We start from the raw sequence: 17,010 nt of genomic DNA on the forward strand, positions 1-17,010 counted from the left end.
GCATGCTGCATATAATTTTAATCAGCAGAAGCTGCTGATGCCCCTAGGCATATCAAATGCCCTAGGCAATTGCCTAGTTTGCCTATGGCCGGCTCTGCCCACATACACATACTAATATGCCAGCTCTGCTAATAGGCTCTATCCCCAACATACCAACACCCCTTCTCAAAAGGCCACCTCCCCCATACACCTAGATAGGCTACCCCCCTCCCCCCCCAAACACCTTAATAATCCCTATACCCCACTATATGCCTCCCCCACACCACATGCGTGGTGTGCTGTACACTTAGCGGAGGGTAGATGCTAGAATCCGGCCCCCAGCTATGCCCCCGAGTCTCCCTTCTTCCTCTCTGTGCTCCATGCGGAAGACGTCATCACGTCATATAGACTCCATGCGTATGCGGAGCCGGGGAGTACAGGCAGCAGCATCAGGCCTCAGCCCCCGCTACCCTCTCTTCTCCGCCCTCCCTACACAGCCGGCCGGTAAGGACCGGTAATTGGCATTCAGGAGGAGAGATCCCAGCAGCCTGCGGAGGAGCCGTATGCAGAAGGAGCCTGCGGCCCGGAGCGTCCCAGCGGCCTCCAGCCACAGTCCGCCACATACAGGTTACAGTAAGTATACATGTGTGCTGGCAGGGGCTTCTTCTGCAGGTGACATGTGTGCCGCGTATATAGCTGCCTTTAGGGACAAGAGGTCAGATGTCCCCCCCCAGGATCTTGGTACATAGTACATAATATGGATGTGGGTCTGTCCCTGGTGCTATAAGACCCTATGTGTATGTATATACCCAGCGTCCGATTGCTTTCTGTATGGAATGCATACAGTACTGGCCAGAAATATTCATGTAAACAGTAAATACGTCTGTTGAATAAATAAAGATTCTAAAAATTAGCATTTATATAAAAACTGGCTGTTCATAGCTACTGTTAAAGAGAATATTTGTATACCTTATAAAAGCATAATTAATTTAATATTACTTAAAAAACAAAACACTTTTCTCGTGTCCTAGAGGATGCTGGGGTCCACATTAGTACTATGGGGTATAGGTGGGTCCACCAGGAACCATTGGCACTTTAGGAGTTTGAGAGTGTGGGCTGGCTCCTCCCTCTATGCACCTCCTACCAGACTCGGTTTAGAAAATGTGCCCGGAGGAGCCGGTCACAGCTAGAGAGCTACAGAGCTTCTTTAGTAAGTATATTTTTAGAGTTTATTATTTTACAAGGAGGCTGCTGGCAACAGCCTCTCTGCTTTCTGGGACTAAGGGGTGGAGTAGTGTCCGCCCCGCGGGATCTGAGCCACTATCTCCGCTGACAGGACACTGAGCTCCTGAGGGGATAGATCGTTCCCCGCCACAGGGGATCGCTCACCCCAGCAGCATGCTGCCACCCCCTTACAGAGCTGAAGATTAGTGGTGAGTGAGTCACCAACCCCCCTAGCAAGCGGGGGGCTGGTGTGAAGATGGCGGCAATAGGGTAGGGGCGCAGTACTAACTGCGCTCCGGAGGTTCAGCTGTACTTTGCGCGGTGCTGTGCGGGGTGCCCTGAGCCAGCGCCTGAACCCTGCACTGGTCAGCAAACCTGTTGGGGTCCGTGGATCTCAGCCAGCATTTTACCTCAGGCCAGTATAATCCAGTGCCATTTTGGGGGCGGAGCTTCTCAGAGCGGACCCAGCAGCGTTCAGCGCCATTTTTCCTGCCTGCACAGCGCTGTCCAGTAAGAGCAAGTCCCTCCACAGCAACTCCAGCTATCTCTCGCGGTACCAGGGGGTTGTAGAAGGGGGGGGGGGGGAGGCTGCATTAAGACTGTGTGACCTATTAAGGTGCACACTCAGCACTAGTAGGGGTCTTCCTTTTACATTAAAAGCGCTGTGTGTGGGTTGGCTCCAGTGTCTGTGTCTCTCTTGCCATACTTGGGGGTGATGCTCTGTATGTCCTCCCCTGTGTGCATGTATGTATGTGTGTGTGTGTGTGTGTGTGTGTGTGTGTGTGTGTGTGTGTGTGTGTGTGTGTGTGTGTGTGTGTGTGTGTGTGTAGTGTCTAGTCTCCAGTCTCCATTAAGCAATGTCCAGGGACTCTGGGGCAGATTTATTAAGCTCTGTGAAGTGATAAAGTGGAAGGTGATAAAGGACCAGCCAATCAGCTCCTAACTGTCATTTTTCAAACCCAGCCTGTGACATGGCAGTTAAGATCTGATTGGCTGGTACTTTTATCACCTTCCACTTTATCACTTCACCGAGCTTAAGAAATCTGCCCCTCTGTGTCATATACTGCAGAGGCTATGTCCTCTCAAGATGATCCCATTCCATGTAATCAGGATTGCACTGGTTTAGCACACAAGGGAGCCTGAGTGGGTTATCCTTTATCAAATCTATGATTTCTCAGATTTCAAATAGGGTTGCACAAAATGAATCTGCAACTCTGGCTTTACAGAACTCTGTGGCAGTCTGGCCCAGTTCTGGTACCTCAGGGCTCCCCACTGTATATTCACATAAACGTGCTCTTGCGCAGATCATGCAGGATGATACGGATACCGATTCTGACACTGCAGACAGTGACAGGGATGTGTTGCAGGGGGCAGCATCTCTTGCTAAAAGATCGATGTTATTAGAGATGTGCTGAATATTGCTGATACAACACCTGAGCAGGTTGAGGAGGCTTACTTCACTGAAAATAAGAAAGCTTCGCTAACCTTCCCTGCGTCAAAGGAATTAAATGCTATTTCTGCTGTGGGGTACACTGGGCTCCACAGGGAATGACATTGGGGTGCAGAGTAGGATCTTGATCCGAGGCACCAACAGGCTCAAAGCTTTGACCTTCTTCCCAGAATGCATAGCGCCTCCTCCTCTATAACCCCGCCTCCGTGCACAGCAGCTCAGTTTTGTAGTTGGTGCCATGCAGTAAGCAGGCATACAACAGGTGGGCTGCTACAGCAGCCCTTAGAAAAAGCTTTCTCTAACGTCCTAGTGGATGCTGGGGACTCCGTAAGGACCATGGGGAAAGACGGGCTCCGCAGGAGACATGGGCACTTTAAGAAAGAATTTAGGTTCTGGTGTGCACTGGCTCCTCCCTCTATGCCCCTCCTCCAGACCTCAGTTTGATACTGTGCCCGGACGAGCTGGGTGCTTTTCAGTGAGCTCTCCTGAGTTTGCTGAGAGAAAGTATTTTGTTAGCTTTTTAATTTCAGGGAGCTCTGCTGGCAACAGACTCCCTGCATCGTGGGACTGAGGGGAGAGAAGCAGCCCTACTCTCTGAAGCTAGGTCCTGCTTCTTAGGCTACTGGACACCATTAGCTCCAGAGGGATCGTACGCAGGATCTCACCCTCGCCGTCCGATCCCAGAGCCGCGCCGCCGTCCCCCTCGCAGAGCCGGAAGACAGAAGCCGGGTGAGTATGAGAAGCAAAGAAGACTTCACAGGCGGCAGAAGACTCCGTTCTTCACTGAGGTAACGCACAGCACTGCAGCTGTGCGCCATTGCTCCCACTCACCTCACATACTCCGGTCACTGTAAGGGTGCAGGGGGGGGGGGGGGGGGCACCCTGGGCAGCATTTGGGACCTCTTTTGGCAAAAGTTTAACATATATACAGCTGGGCACTGTATATATGTATGAGCCCCCGCCAAAAATTGCATATTTAAGCGGGACAGAAGCCCGCCGCCGAGGGGGCGGAGCTTCTTCCCCAGCACTCACCAGCGCCATTTTTTCTCCACAGCTCCGCTGAGAGGAAGCTCCCCAGGCTCTCCCCTGCAGATACACGGTAGAAGAGGGTAAAAAGAGAGGGGGGGCACATAATTAGGCGCAAAAAAACATATAAACAGCAGCTACTGGGTTAACATTAAGTTACTGTGTTATTCCTGGGTTTATAGCGCTGGGGTGTGTGCTGGCATACTCTCTCTCTGTCTCTCCTAAGGGCCTTGTGGGGGAACTGTCTTCAAAAAGGGCATTCCCTGTGTGTGTGGTGTGTCGGTACGCTTGTGTCGACATGTCTGATGAGGAAGGCTATGTGGAAGCAGAGCGGGAGCAAATGAATGTGGTGTCTCCGACGACGGCGCCGACACCTGATTGGATGGATATGTGGAAGGTTTGAAATGATAATGTTAATTCCTTGCATAAAAGGTTAGAAAAAGCTGAAGCCTCAGGACAGTCAGGGTCCCAACCCGTGCCTGATCCTATGTCGCAGAGGCCGTCAGGGTCTCGGAAGCGCCCACTATCCCAAATTGTTGACACAGATACCGACATGGATTCTGACTCCAGTGTCGATTACGATGATGCAAAGTTACAGCCAAAATTGGCTAAATCCATCCGTTATATGATTATAGCAATTAAGGATGTGTTGCACATCACAGAGGAAATCCCAGTCCCTGACAAGAGGGTACATATGTATGGGGAAAAGAAGCCAGAGGTAACCTTTCCCCCCTCACACGAGCTAAATGAGTTATGTGAAAAGGCTTGGGAATCTCCAGATAAAAAACTGCAGATTTCCAAAAGGATTCTTATGGCGTATCCTTTCCCGCCAACGGACAGGTTACTCTGGGAATCCTCCCCTAAGGTGGACAAAGCTTTAACACGCTTATCCAAGAAGGTAGCCCTGCCGTCACAGTATACGGCTACCCTCAAAGATGCTGCGGATCGCAAACAGGAGGTTACCCTGAAGTCCATTTATACACATTCAGGTACCTTACTGAGGCCGGCGATCGCGTCGGCCTGGGTGTGTAGTGCTGTAGCAGCATGGACGGATACCGTGTCTGAGGAAATTGATACCTTAGACAAGGATACTATATTGTTGACCTTGGGGCATATTAAAGACGCTGTCCTATATATGAGAGATGCTCAAAGAGACATTAGTCTACTGGGTTCTAGAATAAATGCTATGTGAATTTCTGCCAGAAGGGTCCTGTGGACTCTGCAATGGACAGGTGATGCCGACTCAAAAAGGCATATGGAGGTTTTACCTTACAAGGGTGAGGAATTGTTTGGGGAGGGTCTCTCGGACCTGGTCTCCACAGCTACTGCTGGAAAGTCGAATTTTTTGCCATATGTTTCCTCACAGCCTAAGAGAGCACCGTTTTATCAAATGCAGTCCTTTCGATCACAGAAAAAAAAGAAAGTCCGAGGTGCGTCCTTTCTTGCCAGAGGCAGGGGCAGAGGAAAGAAGTTGCACAACACAGCTAGTTCCCAGGAACAGAAGTCCTCCCCGGCCTCTACAAAATCCACCGCATGACGCTGGGGCTCCACAGGCGGAGCTAGGCCCGGTGGGGGCACGTCTTCGAAATTTCAGCCACAAGTGGGTTCACTCCCAGTTGGATCCCTGGGCGATAGATATTGTGTCTCAGGGATACAAGCTGGAATTCGAGGAGATGCCCCCTCACCGATACCTCAAATCGGCCCTGCCAGCTTCCCCCCACGAGAGGGAAATAGTGTTAACTGCAATTCACAAATTGTATCTTCAACAGGTGGTGGTCAAGGTTCCCCTCCTTCAACAAGGAAGGGGTTATTATTCGACCATGTTTGTAGTCCCGAAACCGGATGGTTCGGTCAGACCCATATTGAATTTAGAATCCCTGAACATATACCTGAAAAGCTTCAAGTTCAAGATGGAATCGCTGAGAGCGGTCATCGCAAGCCTGGAAGGGGGGGATTTTATGGTGTCTCTGGACATAAAGGATGCGTACCTTCATGTCCCCATTTATCCACCTCATCAGGCGTACCTCAGATTTGTGGTACAAGATTGTCATTACCAATTTCAGACGTTGCCGTTTGGTCTCTCCATGACACCGAGAATATTTACCAAGGTAATGGCGGAAATGATGGTACTCCTGCGGAAGCAAGGAGTCACAATTATCCCATACTTGGACGATCTCCTCATAAAAGCGAGATCAAGAGAGCAGTTGCTGATCAGCGTAGCACTTTCTCTGAAAGTGTTACGGCAACACTGCTGGATTCTAAATATTCCAAAGTCACAGTTGGTTCCTACGACTCGTCTGCCTTTCCTAAGCATGATTCTAGACACAGACCAGAAAAGGGTTTATCTCCCAATGGAGAAAGCTCAGGAACTCATGACACTGGTCAGGAACCTATTAAAACCAAAACAGGTGTCAGTGCATCACTGCACTCGTGTCCTGGGAAAGATGGTGGCATCATACGAGGCCATTCCCTTCGGCAGGTTCCATGCGAGGACTTTTCAATGGGACTTACTGGACAAGTGGTCCGGATCACATCTTCAGATGCATCGGTTATTCACCCTATCCCCCAGGGCCAGGGTGTCACTCCTGTGGAGGCTGCAGAGCGCTCACCTTCTCGAGGGCCGCATATTCGGCATTCAGGACTGGGTCCTGGTGACCACGGACGCAAGCCTCCGAGGTTGGGGTGCAGTCACACAGGGAAGAAATTTCCAAGGTCTGTGGTCAAGTCAGGAGACTTGCCTTCACATCAACATCCTGGAACTAAGGGCCATATACAACGCCCTACGTCAAGCGGAGACCCTGCTTCGCGACCAACCGGTTCTGATTCAGTCAGACAACATCACCGCAGTGGCTCATGTAAACCGCCAAGGCGGCACAAGGAGCAGAGTGGCGATGGCGGAAGCCACCAGAATTCTTCGCTGTGCGGAGAATCACGTAAGCGCACTGTCAGCAGTGTTCATCCCGGGAGTGGACAACTGGGAAGCAGACTTCCTCAGCAGATACGACCTCCACCCGGGAGAGTGGGGACTTCATCAGGAAGTCTTCGCACAGATTACAAGTCGGTGGGAACTGCCACAGGTGGACATGATGGCGTCCCGCATCAACAAAAAGCTACAGAGGTATTGCGCCAGGTCAAGAGACCCTCAGGCGATAGCTGTAGACGCCCTGGTGACACCGTGGGTGTTCCAGTCGGTCTATGTATTTCCTCCTCTTCCTCTCATACCCAAGGTGCTGAGGATAATAAGAAAAAGAGGAGTGAGAACAATACTCATTGTTCCAGATTGGCCACGAAGGACTTGGTATCCAGATCTGCAAGAAATGCTCACAGAGGACCCGTGGCCTCTTCCTCTAAGACAGGACTTGTTGCAACAGGGGCCCTGTCTGTTCCAAGACTTACCGCGGCTGCGTTTGACAGCATGGCGGTTGAACGCCGGATCCTAGCAGAGAAAGGCATTTCGGATGAGCTCATTCCTATGCTGATACAGGCTGGGAAGGACGTGACAGCTCAATATTATCACCGTATATGGCGAAAATATGTTGCTTGGTGTGAGGCCAGGAATGCTCCTACGGAGGAATTCCAGCTGGGCTGTTTCCTTCACTTCCTACAGTCCGGAGTGAATTTGGGCCTTAAATTGGGTTCCATTAAGGTCCAGATTTCGGCCCTATCCATTTTCTTTCAAAAGGAGTTGGCTTCTCTACCTGAAGTTCAGACGTTTGTAAAGGGAGTGCTGCATATTCAGCCCCCTTTTGTGCCTCCAGTGGCACCTTGGGATCTTAACGTGGTGTTGAGTTTCCTGAAATCCCACTGGTTTGAACCACTCAAAACGGTGGAGTTGAAATATCTCACGTGGAAGGTGGTCATGCTATTAGCCTTGGCTTCGGCTAGGCGTGTGTCAGCGTTGGCGGCTTTGTCACATAAAAGCCCCTATCTGGTTTTCCATGCGGATAGAGCAGAATTGCTGACCCGTCCACAATTTCTGCCGAAAGTGGTTTCATCCTTTCAGATAAACCGACCTATTGTGGTGCCTGTGGCTACTACTGACTTGGAGGATTCCGAGTTACTTGATGTGGTCTGGGCTTTGAAGGTTTATGTAGCCAGAACGGCTAGGGTCAGGAAAACAGTCTTTGTTTATCATGTATGCTTCCAACAAGCTTGGTGCTCCTGCTTCAAAGCAAACTATTGCTCGCTGGATCTGTAACACGATTCAGAAGACTCATTGTGCGGCTGGATTGCCGCTGCCAAAATCAGTTAAGGCCCATTCCACAAGGAAGGTGGGCTCTTCTTGGGCGGCTGCCCGAGGGGTCTCGGCATTACAGCTTTGCCGAGCGGCTACTTGGTCAGGTTCAAACACTTTTGCAAAGTTCTACAAGTTTGATACCCTGGCTGAGGAGGACCTTGTGTTTGCTCAATCGGTGCTGCAGAGTCATCCGCACTCTCCCGACCGTTTGGGAGCTTTGGTATAATCCCCATGGTCCTTACGGAGTCCCCAGCATCCGTTAGGACGTTAGAGAAAATAAGATTGTACTTACCGGTAAATCTATTTCTCGTAGTCCGTAGTGGATGCTGGGCGCCCGTCCCAAGTGCGGACTTCTTCTGCAATACTTGTATATAGTTATTGCTTCAATAAGGGTTAAGTTATGGTTGCATCAGGGTTTGACCTGATTTTCTGTTGTTTGTCATACTGTTAACTGGTTGTTATCACATGTTATACGGTGTGATTGGTGTGGCTGGTATGAATCTTGCCCTGGATTACCAAAATCCTTTCCTTGTACTGTCAGCTCTTTTGGGCACAGTTTCTCTAACTGAGGTATGGAGGAGGGGCATAGAGGGAGGAGCCAGTGCACACCAGAACCTAAATTCTTTCTTAAAGTGCCCATGTCTCCTGCGGAGCCCGTCTATCCCCATGGTCCTTACGGAGTCCCCAGCATCCACTACGGACTACGAGAAATAGATGATTTACCGGTAAGTAAAATCTTATTTTTTAAGCGAAGATAGAAGACTTCAAGGGCTGCAGCAGTGATAAATGTCAGTCTGACATCTGCTGCAGCTCCATCACCTCCCCCAGCGGCGCTCTATACTCTCGCGCCCTGGTTGCCGGGTACTTACAGCCGAGGCTCCGGTTTGCTCACCGTTGGGCACAAACTCACCGAAGTTCTCCTGGATTGGGTGGCCGCACTCAGGGAGGAGGTAAGTGGGTCCCCTAGACGGGTCCCGCTGAATTCGCGATCCGGCACGGCCGGTGGACACTGTGGTCGAGCAGGGACTCCACTAAACCACCAGGGCAAGGTCGGTTTTTACCTCATAAAAACCATTTTTATTACAGGCCAATAGTACCAGTAGTGAGGTCCAGCAGGTGGATAAGGCTTGGACCTGTAGCCCCTCCCCCAGCCACAGGGTGCCATTTACAGTAATGTTCCCGCCCTGGAGCTGCATATCTCTCTCTCCCTCACTCCCAGTCAGTGTTTGGGCACCATTACACAGCGCAGCACTGTTCCTGGGACTGTTTGGACAAATCCTCCTTTGTAAAGCCGCCAGCACGTCAGCGCTGTGCATTTTACAAGACACTTAAGTATTCTACATGTCATTTAGACAGTGATAGTTAAGAAACAGTGCATTTAGTCAGGGTTACATAGTACAAGTACCCTGTGATATACATTCAGTCTATACTGTGCATTAGCGGACCCCTTGGTCTTAGGCGGGCGAGGGTTAGACTTTTGAGTAGTCAGTGATAGGTTCAGTTGCTGTAACTGAGCAGACAGTTGATCTGCCCATGGCGGGGTAACCGCGGGGACCATATATAATTATATAGCTACACTGAGTATTACTTTGTATTGCTAGTTCAGTGCAGTTTTATTGCATGTCATAATTTCTGCATTGTACATTGGGGGTAATTCTGAGTTGATCGCAGCAGCAAGTTTGTTAGTAATTGGGCAAAACCATGTGCACTGCAGGGAGGGTAGATATAACATTTGCAGAGAGAGAGTTAGATTTGGGTGGGTTATTTCGTTTCTGTGCAGGGTAAGTACTGGCTGCTTTATTTTTACACTGCAATTTAGATTTCAGTTTGAACACACCCCACCCAAATCTAACTCTCCCCCCTGCAGTGCACATTGTTTTGCCCAATTGCTAACAATCTTGCTCCTGCGATCAACTCAGAATTAGGCCCATTGTACATTGTGACTATAGGAGTATGCATGTAGCTGATGTGTGACCTACATTTCGTGTCTCTCACTCAGGGGCAGATGTATTAACTTGGAGAAGGCATAAGGAAGTGATAAACCAGTGATATGTGCAAGGTGATATTGGCACCAGCCAATCAGATCCTAACTGTTAATTTACATATTGGAGCTGATTGGCTGGTGCCTTTATCACCTTGCACGTATCACTGGTTTATCACTTCCTTATGCCTTCTCCAGGTTAATACATCTGCCCCCCTATATTCTATAACCTGAGAGGGCTAAGTGTGTCAGGTTTATCATTTAATATAGGTAGTTCACAGGATATACTCAGTGTTTATTTTTCTCTGTGATTTTTAGTCACGATATACCTCTTGAATTCCCTGTTTGTGCTGATACACTACACAGGGGTTCTTGTCAGGTATTGTGCTGCTGATATTGTACTGTGTTGCCTTGCATTGAGCTTTCGGATATGTCCGCTACAAAGGGCATTGGTGCTGGGGCTGATCCCACATTGCGTGGTGGTGACGCTGCAGACACATTTGGGGAAAACAAAACAGCTGAGGGTTCAGGTTCTGGGGGATCCTTACCCCCAAGTGGGACTGTAGCAACGGGGGTTCAAAATGACCCACCTTGGACTACCTTCTCCACGCTATTGAATACGTTGGCAACTAGACTAACGCCCCCACGGGACCTCCTGTGCCGATATAACCGCTTATGGTCCCCGCGGTTACCCCACCATGGGCAGATCAACTGTCTGCTCAGTTATAGCAATTGAACCTATCACTGACTACTGAAAAGTCTAACCCTCGCCCGCCTAAGTCCAAGGGGTCCGCTAAGCAGGCCATTACTTCCTCACAATCTACCAACATCCCAGACTCCTCGTCTGATGAGGATGGCGTTTATACTGACCCCACAGATTCTGATCCCGACGCTTCTGATGGGGAATCTGTTGTACAGGTGGATGTTCCTGACTTGTTGGAGGCTATCAGGACCATTCTTCAAATTACTGATGACCCGGAGTCTGATGCTGATCCCTAAGAAACCGGACAGGTTTAAACTTCAGAAAGTGGTTAAACAAGTTTTACCTCATTCTGAACATTTAGGTGACATACGTCAGGAATCCTGGGAAAATCCAGGAAAGAAATTCACGCCTCACAAGAAGATGCTGGCTCGCTACCCACTCGCAGCGGAGCTAAGTAAAAATTGGGAAACACCCCACGCCAGTGGATTCGCAGGTGGCGCGGCTGGTGGTATCCTCAGCTCTGCCGGTAACTACCGTCACGTCTCTGAAAGAACCTAACTGGTGCTGCGCGTAGGCCCACCATTGCAGCGACATGGGCTGCAGAGGCTGTAGAAAACGTGGGCTCAGGAGCTGGAGGTGGAGTTGCCTTCCAAAGCTTCTGATCATGCTAGACAATGTCTATCTTATATTGTCACAGCTTCTCATTACATTAAGGAGGCGGCTTCTGATGCCGGTATTCTGGCGGCCAAGGCTTCTACTACGTCCATTTTGGCTCGCCGGATTATCTGGTTACGGTCCTGGTCTGTGGATCTGGACTCTAAGAAAACCCTGGAGGTACTCCCTTTTAAGGGAGACATTCTTTTCGGAGAAGACCTCAACAAGATAGTGGCTGACTTAGCTTCTGCTAAAACAGCATGTCTGCTAGTACTGCTCCTTCGGTGCCGAAGTCTAAGAGTACTCCATTTCGCTCCTTTCATCCTTCAGGGAAAGCAAAAGGTCAGGCGTACCCGAAACAGGTTCGCACTTCCAAACCCAATAAGCCCAAACCCAAACGGGCCTGGGCTGCCCGTCAGCCTGCTTCCAAAACTGACCAGCCTGCCGCATGACGGGGCGGGCCTTCCTCTGGGGGATCCCAGGGTGGGGGGCCGACTTCTAGGGTATACCCAGGAATGGTTGAGGACCACTTCCGATGCCTGGGTACGGGAAGTCGTCACTCGAGGTTACACCATATCCTTCAAGAATCGTCCCTCTCATCGATTTTGCCTGACAGACGTCCCTTCGGATCAGGTGAAGGCAAAAACTCTTCATTTGGTGGTACAGTCGTTCCTTGACACAGGAGTGGTAGTACAGGTGCCTCTGGCTCAGAGAGGCAAGGGGTACTATTCACCGCTGTTCCTAGTCCTGAAACTAAATGCTTCATTCCGTTCCAGTTTGTGAGGGTCTCCAAGTTTCGTATTGAAACTCTTCGCTCTATTGTTCTGGCCTTGGTACCTGGGGATTATATGGTCTCCCTGGACATACAGGATGCTTACCTGCATAGCCCCATTGCAGTGTCGCATCAGCAGTACCTGAGGTTTGCGGTTGGCAACCTCCATTACCATTTTCGGGCATTACCTTTTGGTTTGACCACGGCTCTGCGAGTCTTCACCAAGGTCATGACGACTTTATGCCGCCTTCAAGGGGTCAGGATCGTACCGTACCTGGACGACTTGTTGATCCTGGCAAATTCCTCAGAAATTCTCCTACGCCATCTTGATCTGACTATCCAGTTTCTGTAAGCCCACGGGTGGCTCATCAACTGGAATAAATCTTCCCTGGTCCCTGCTCAGAGCATGGTGCACCTGAGGGCGTTGTTGGACACTCACAACCAGCGGTTGTTCTCTCAGGAGACAGTCCTGAAGCTTCAGGACAGGATTCGATGCTTCCTATCTCATCCGCAAGTGTCGATACATTCGGCAATGCAAGTGCTAGGTCTCATGGTGTTGGCTTTCGACATGGTGGAGTACGCTCAATTCCATTCCTGCCGTCTGCAGAAACGGATTCTTGCCAAGTTGGACGGCCTGCCTCACCGGATTAGGTCTCAAATGATCTCCTTGTCTCCGGAGGTCCGTTTGTCATTGAGCTGGTGGCTTCAGGACCAACGATTGAGCAGCGGTCGTCCCTTCTGGATCTCCAGCTGGGTCCTTCTGACGACAGATGCCAGTCCGTTTTCTGATAGCAGCACCTGTGTGCAAATGGCCGCCCCCATATTGTTACTGGCAGAACCAGAAAACGGACATTCCATTGGTGAACTCATAAATAAATAAACTGGTTTCTCTGATGGAGACACACTTACCTTGAAAAAGGGTCTGGAACAGACCTGAAACGCGTTGGTGCGGTGCAGGGGACTACCCAGACGACACTTGGTGGAAGCGATTATCGGATCCAGGGAGCTGAAAACCCGGGAGGCTGCCTGGAACTTTTATAACATCTATGCGATTTTGAGAACTTGCCAGGTTCTCTTAACGTCCGGTAATTACATCCCCTATGCCCACTGGGATTCTCTCGTGCCATTTGTGTGTCTATTTTTAACTTAATACTATCTGGATTTTTATTGGATTATTCTGTGTTATATTCTGTTGTGTTCGTCTCATGTAAATTAAAAAACGTTTGTGCACTATCCTGCCCTCATTTCCTCTATTTCACGGCCATCCTGAGAGGGAATTAAACAAGAGGAGGAGCACTACACAGAACACGGGTGGACCTACCCATTACATGTTGAAGACACAAGTGGTTTACAGGAATGTATATTGCTGAAATTTCCTCTGATACTATTTGAGAATTTTTTTTATTTGTGTGATTTTAGCGTACACTTAGAGGAGCGCCATATATCAGTTTCACCAATCTTTTGTATATTATAATTAATTTCTTATATTTAATAATTTATTCCTGCAGCAAGTCATAAATGACCAAAAATTGCAGTCTGGTCAGAAACAAACATATATAAAATTGACTGCACTTAGATACTAAACTTGATAATCATATCCACCTGTTCTTAAATAACAATCGGCACAGTTTGATTCTTCTTATATATAGATTATTTATTACGAAACAACACACAGCTGCATGTGTGCACACAGGGGTCTATTCATAAAGCAGTGAAAAGTGTGGAGAAGTGAGCCAGTAGAGAAGTTGCCCATGGCAACAATCAGCATTGAAGTAACATTTATAATTTGCATATTATACAATTGTACGGAGCAGCTGATTGGTTGCTATGGGCAACTTCTCCACAGGCTCACTTCTCCACTCTTTTCATTGCTTCATGAATAAGACCCCACAGTGAGATGCAACAGCATTTCACTTGTGCGAACGCCTCTCTGCCTGATTGACAGGCAGATGGGAGGGGGCGTCAACTCTGCATTTAAGGGGCATCACTGCAGCTTTGGGGGTGTTTGGTCCAGACAATGCAGGCATGTCCGGACCGTTTTCAGGGCAGACTACAGCGGCTGCATGAGATGCAGCTGCTGCGACCCGAAACATGGCAGGCAGCCACCTGCCTTCACAGCTAGGCTGCTTAGGCAGAGGGCTACTCTAAACATTGCATGTGTGGGGGTGGGGCAGGGCCCGGCATGCGGGGCAGACTTGCCCTGTGCTGGGAGTCCCCCGCATGTCATAGTAATGGATTATAGTTGTGCAATTTTTAGCACATATATGATCCATGCTGAATTGGACCCATAGTTGTAGATCCCTTATAATAAATATAAACAGGCATCTGTTATTCCATGAATGTTTGGAGGATCAGGAAAGCCGGCAGTCTGTACATACTAGTACGGAACGGCTAGAGTCACATGCCGCTTATATTTCACAGTGCCATCCAGCCACGTCCTCCTAACATCTTCAGTCAGATGTCCCATATGCAGCCCAAGTGAATGCTAAGTAACTGTATTGTCCCATTAAATGATTCTTTTTTAATTTTTATCCAGTACTGTCCTGTCCTCAAGGTCAGAAGTCCTATATTATAGTAGTCATCCTCCAAGTCTGCCCACGCATCACACTAATCTGACCTTATTAACGTCAAGTCACTAACCTTATGCGAGTGTCTCCTTCTCCAAATGAGCTGTGTGTTGCCAGGGTCCTGGAGGTGGTGTGCTCACTGAGACAGCAACAAAGCTCTGATATAGGCAGTTACCATTATGACATCATAGAATGACCTGACAGACCCTACCAGACAGGCCAGGACTGGTTATTTCTGGTTTGAGGCCCCTGTTGTATTTTGCATGACAGAAATGTGATTTTATTCCTTATTTAAAATTATTACATTCACTTGAGAATATTACTCTTTTTATGACAGTGTTTCCCTATTAATCTTTGGCTATGTGAGGCTTTGCATGAGCCCAGTTTTCACCGTAGTTACATTGTTGTTTTTTTAATGTTACAGTGTATCAATGATAACCTCATTTGAGGATAAAACACTGTTTATGGCACCGAGTTTCCTCATAAGTATTAAGATACTTTAAATTAAACATAATATTGGCCATAAAACTCAACACCGCATTCTCTCCCTTCCCCTTTAGGATCTGCAGAGCAACTACGAAAAGTTTTGTCCAATTGTCAAGTAAAACTTTGTTTATAAAAATAAATGAACACAACAACATATTAAAAACACATAATAACAACTGTCTAAAGCCACAAGGACAGCAAATGAATGAGCCTATAAATAGACCACCAGAGGCTGGCATCGGGGACCTCCCGGACCTTGCTTGATGGGAGGCAGAAATTTCTAGAGCAGTGGTTCTCAAACTGTGTGCCATGGCCCCCTGGGTCGCCTCGGGACAATTGCACGGGTTCCTTGTATTGGTGTTCCGGGACCAATTCAGATTATTTATGGTTAAAGTAATCTGCAAAATCAGTGCTGGTGACTCAGTCATAAAATACTGTAGGTGGACAAACAGAAGCAAATCTTGTACCTTACCACACAATAATAATCACATTTATGTACATAGGCCCTCATTCCGAGTTGATCGGTCGCAAGGCGAATTTAGCAGAGTTACACACGCTAAGCCGCCGCCTACTGGGAGTGAATCTTAGCTTCTTAAAATTGCGACCGATGTTTTCGCAATATTGCGATTACTAACTACTTAGCAGTTTCAGAGTAGCTCCAGACTTACTCTGCCTGTGCGATCAGTTCAGTGCTTGTCGTTCCTGGTTGACGTCACAAACACACCCAGCGTTCGCCCAGGCACTCCCACCGTTTCTCCGGCCACTCCTGCGTTTTTTCCGGAAACGGTAGCGTTTTCAGCCACACGCCCCTGAAACGCCGTGTTTCCGCCCAGTAACACCCATTTCCTGTCAATCACATTACGATCGCCGGAGCGAAGAAAAAGCCGTGAGTAAAAATACTTTCTTCATAGTAAAGTTACTTGGCGCAGTCGCAGTGCGAACTTTGCGCATGCGTACTAAGCGGATTTTCACTGCGATGCGATGAAAAAGAACGAGCGAACAACTCGGAATGAGGGCCATAGATACTAAGTACCACATTGTATTAGGAATATGTTGCTGAGTCCCAGGCAATTGCAGTGGCTGACAACCAACTTTAAGTACATCATTAATATATATGGCTACAGCCCTGAGTGCCAGACAGCTTACTTCCATTTGCTGTTGCCATTTATATCTGTTTTGGAAGATGACCTCTCCAGTTTCATTACAGGTGAGAAGATTTAGGGGATCGGTAAGCTATGCTAGACACCCTGCGATGTGTTGCTATGTCAGCGTTGTTTCATCAGATCAGTTTTATATTTACATATGTTACTCTCTCCAGGATGTCTACATTTAGAGGCATCTTGTGCAGTGGTGTATCTAAAGTCGGTGCACATGGAACCCTGGGTCCAGGGGGTCCACACCACATACCCTGCGCTCATTAAATGTACTTACACTGTGCAGCGTCTGAGGCCACTTTCACCAATGCCATTTTCCATAATGTGTGTGCACGTGCAGTAGAGTGTAGCACAGTGTGCATGCGCCAGCATGAGGGGGGGGGGTTGCTTGGGCACTGCACACAGGCCGCTTCCCCTCATAAGACGCCCCTGGTTCAGGACTGATAGTGTTTGTGGTCTCCATGCCTCCTGTACATGGCATTAGCCTCACTTCTCTGTGTCTCATAATAGGCCCTTGAACATTTTCACCCCCAGGCCCATGAGACCCTTTATCCGGCTCCGTAGCAGGGAAGGGTATTGCGTACCATTGATGGTTCCTACCACTGAATGTTTGCACATTTCCTTTGCACATGCGCGGTTGCAGACGGCTCTCTGCTGCAGGCAGCCTGCCAACTCTGTCTTATGTCTCCTTACTGTGTTACTGCTGCTCAGTGTGTCAGTGGAGCAGGTAGGGATTGGGAGAGGCCAGGGGCTGGGCTGCAGCTTGTGCTTTTATTT

The 17,010-nt window shown here is 48.8% G+C and overlaps 1 protein-coding gene across 2 annotated transcripts in view; it reads left to right on the plus strand.

The window, feature by feature from the left end:
• The first annotated feature begins 237 nt into the window (after positions 1-237).
• Positions 238-17,010, plus strand: part of LOC135055093 (heparan-alpha-glucosaminide N-acetyltransferase-like) — a 1,318,407-nt gene continuing 1,301,634 nt past the window's right edge. The window contains exon 1 of one of the 2 annotated variants that reach the window (XM_063958741.1): positions 238-612. In XM_063958741.1, coding sequence (XP_063814811.1) covers positions 543-612 — 70 coding nt within the window. In that variant the 5' untranslated portion in view covers positions 238-542. The remainder of the gene's footprint in view (positions 613-17,010) is intronic. The other variant, XM_063958739.1, reaches the window with a different exon arrangement.

This window comes from Pseudophryne corroboree, chromosome 3, assembly GCF_028390025.1.
Source record: "Pseudophryne corroboree isolate aPseCor3 chromosome 3, aPseCor3.hap2, whole genome shotgun sequence".
NCBI classification, from domain to species: domain Eukaryota; kingdom Metazoa; phylum Chordata; class Amphibia; order Anura; family Myobatrachidae; genus Pseudophryne; species Pseudophryne corroboree.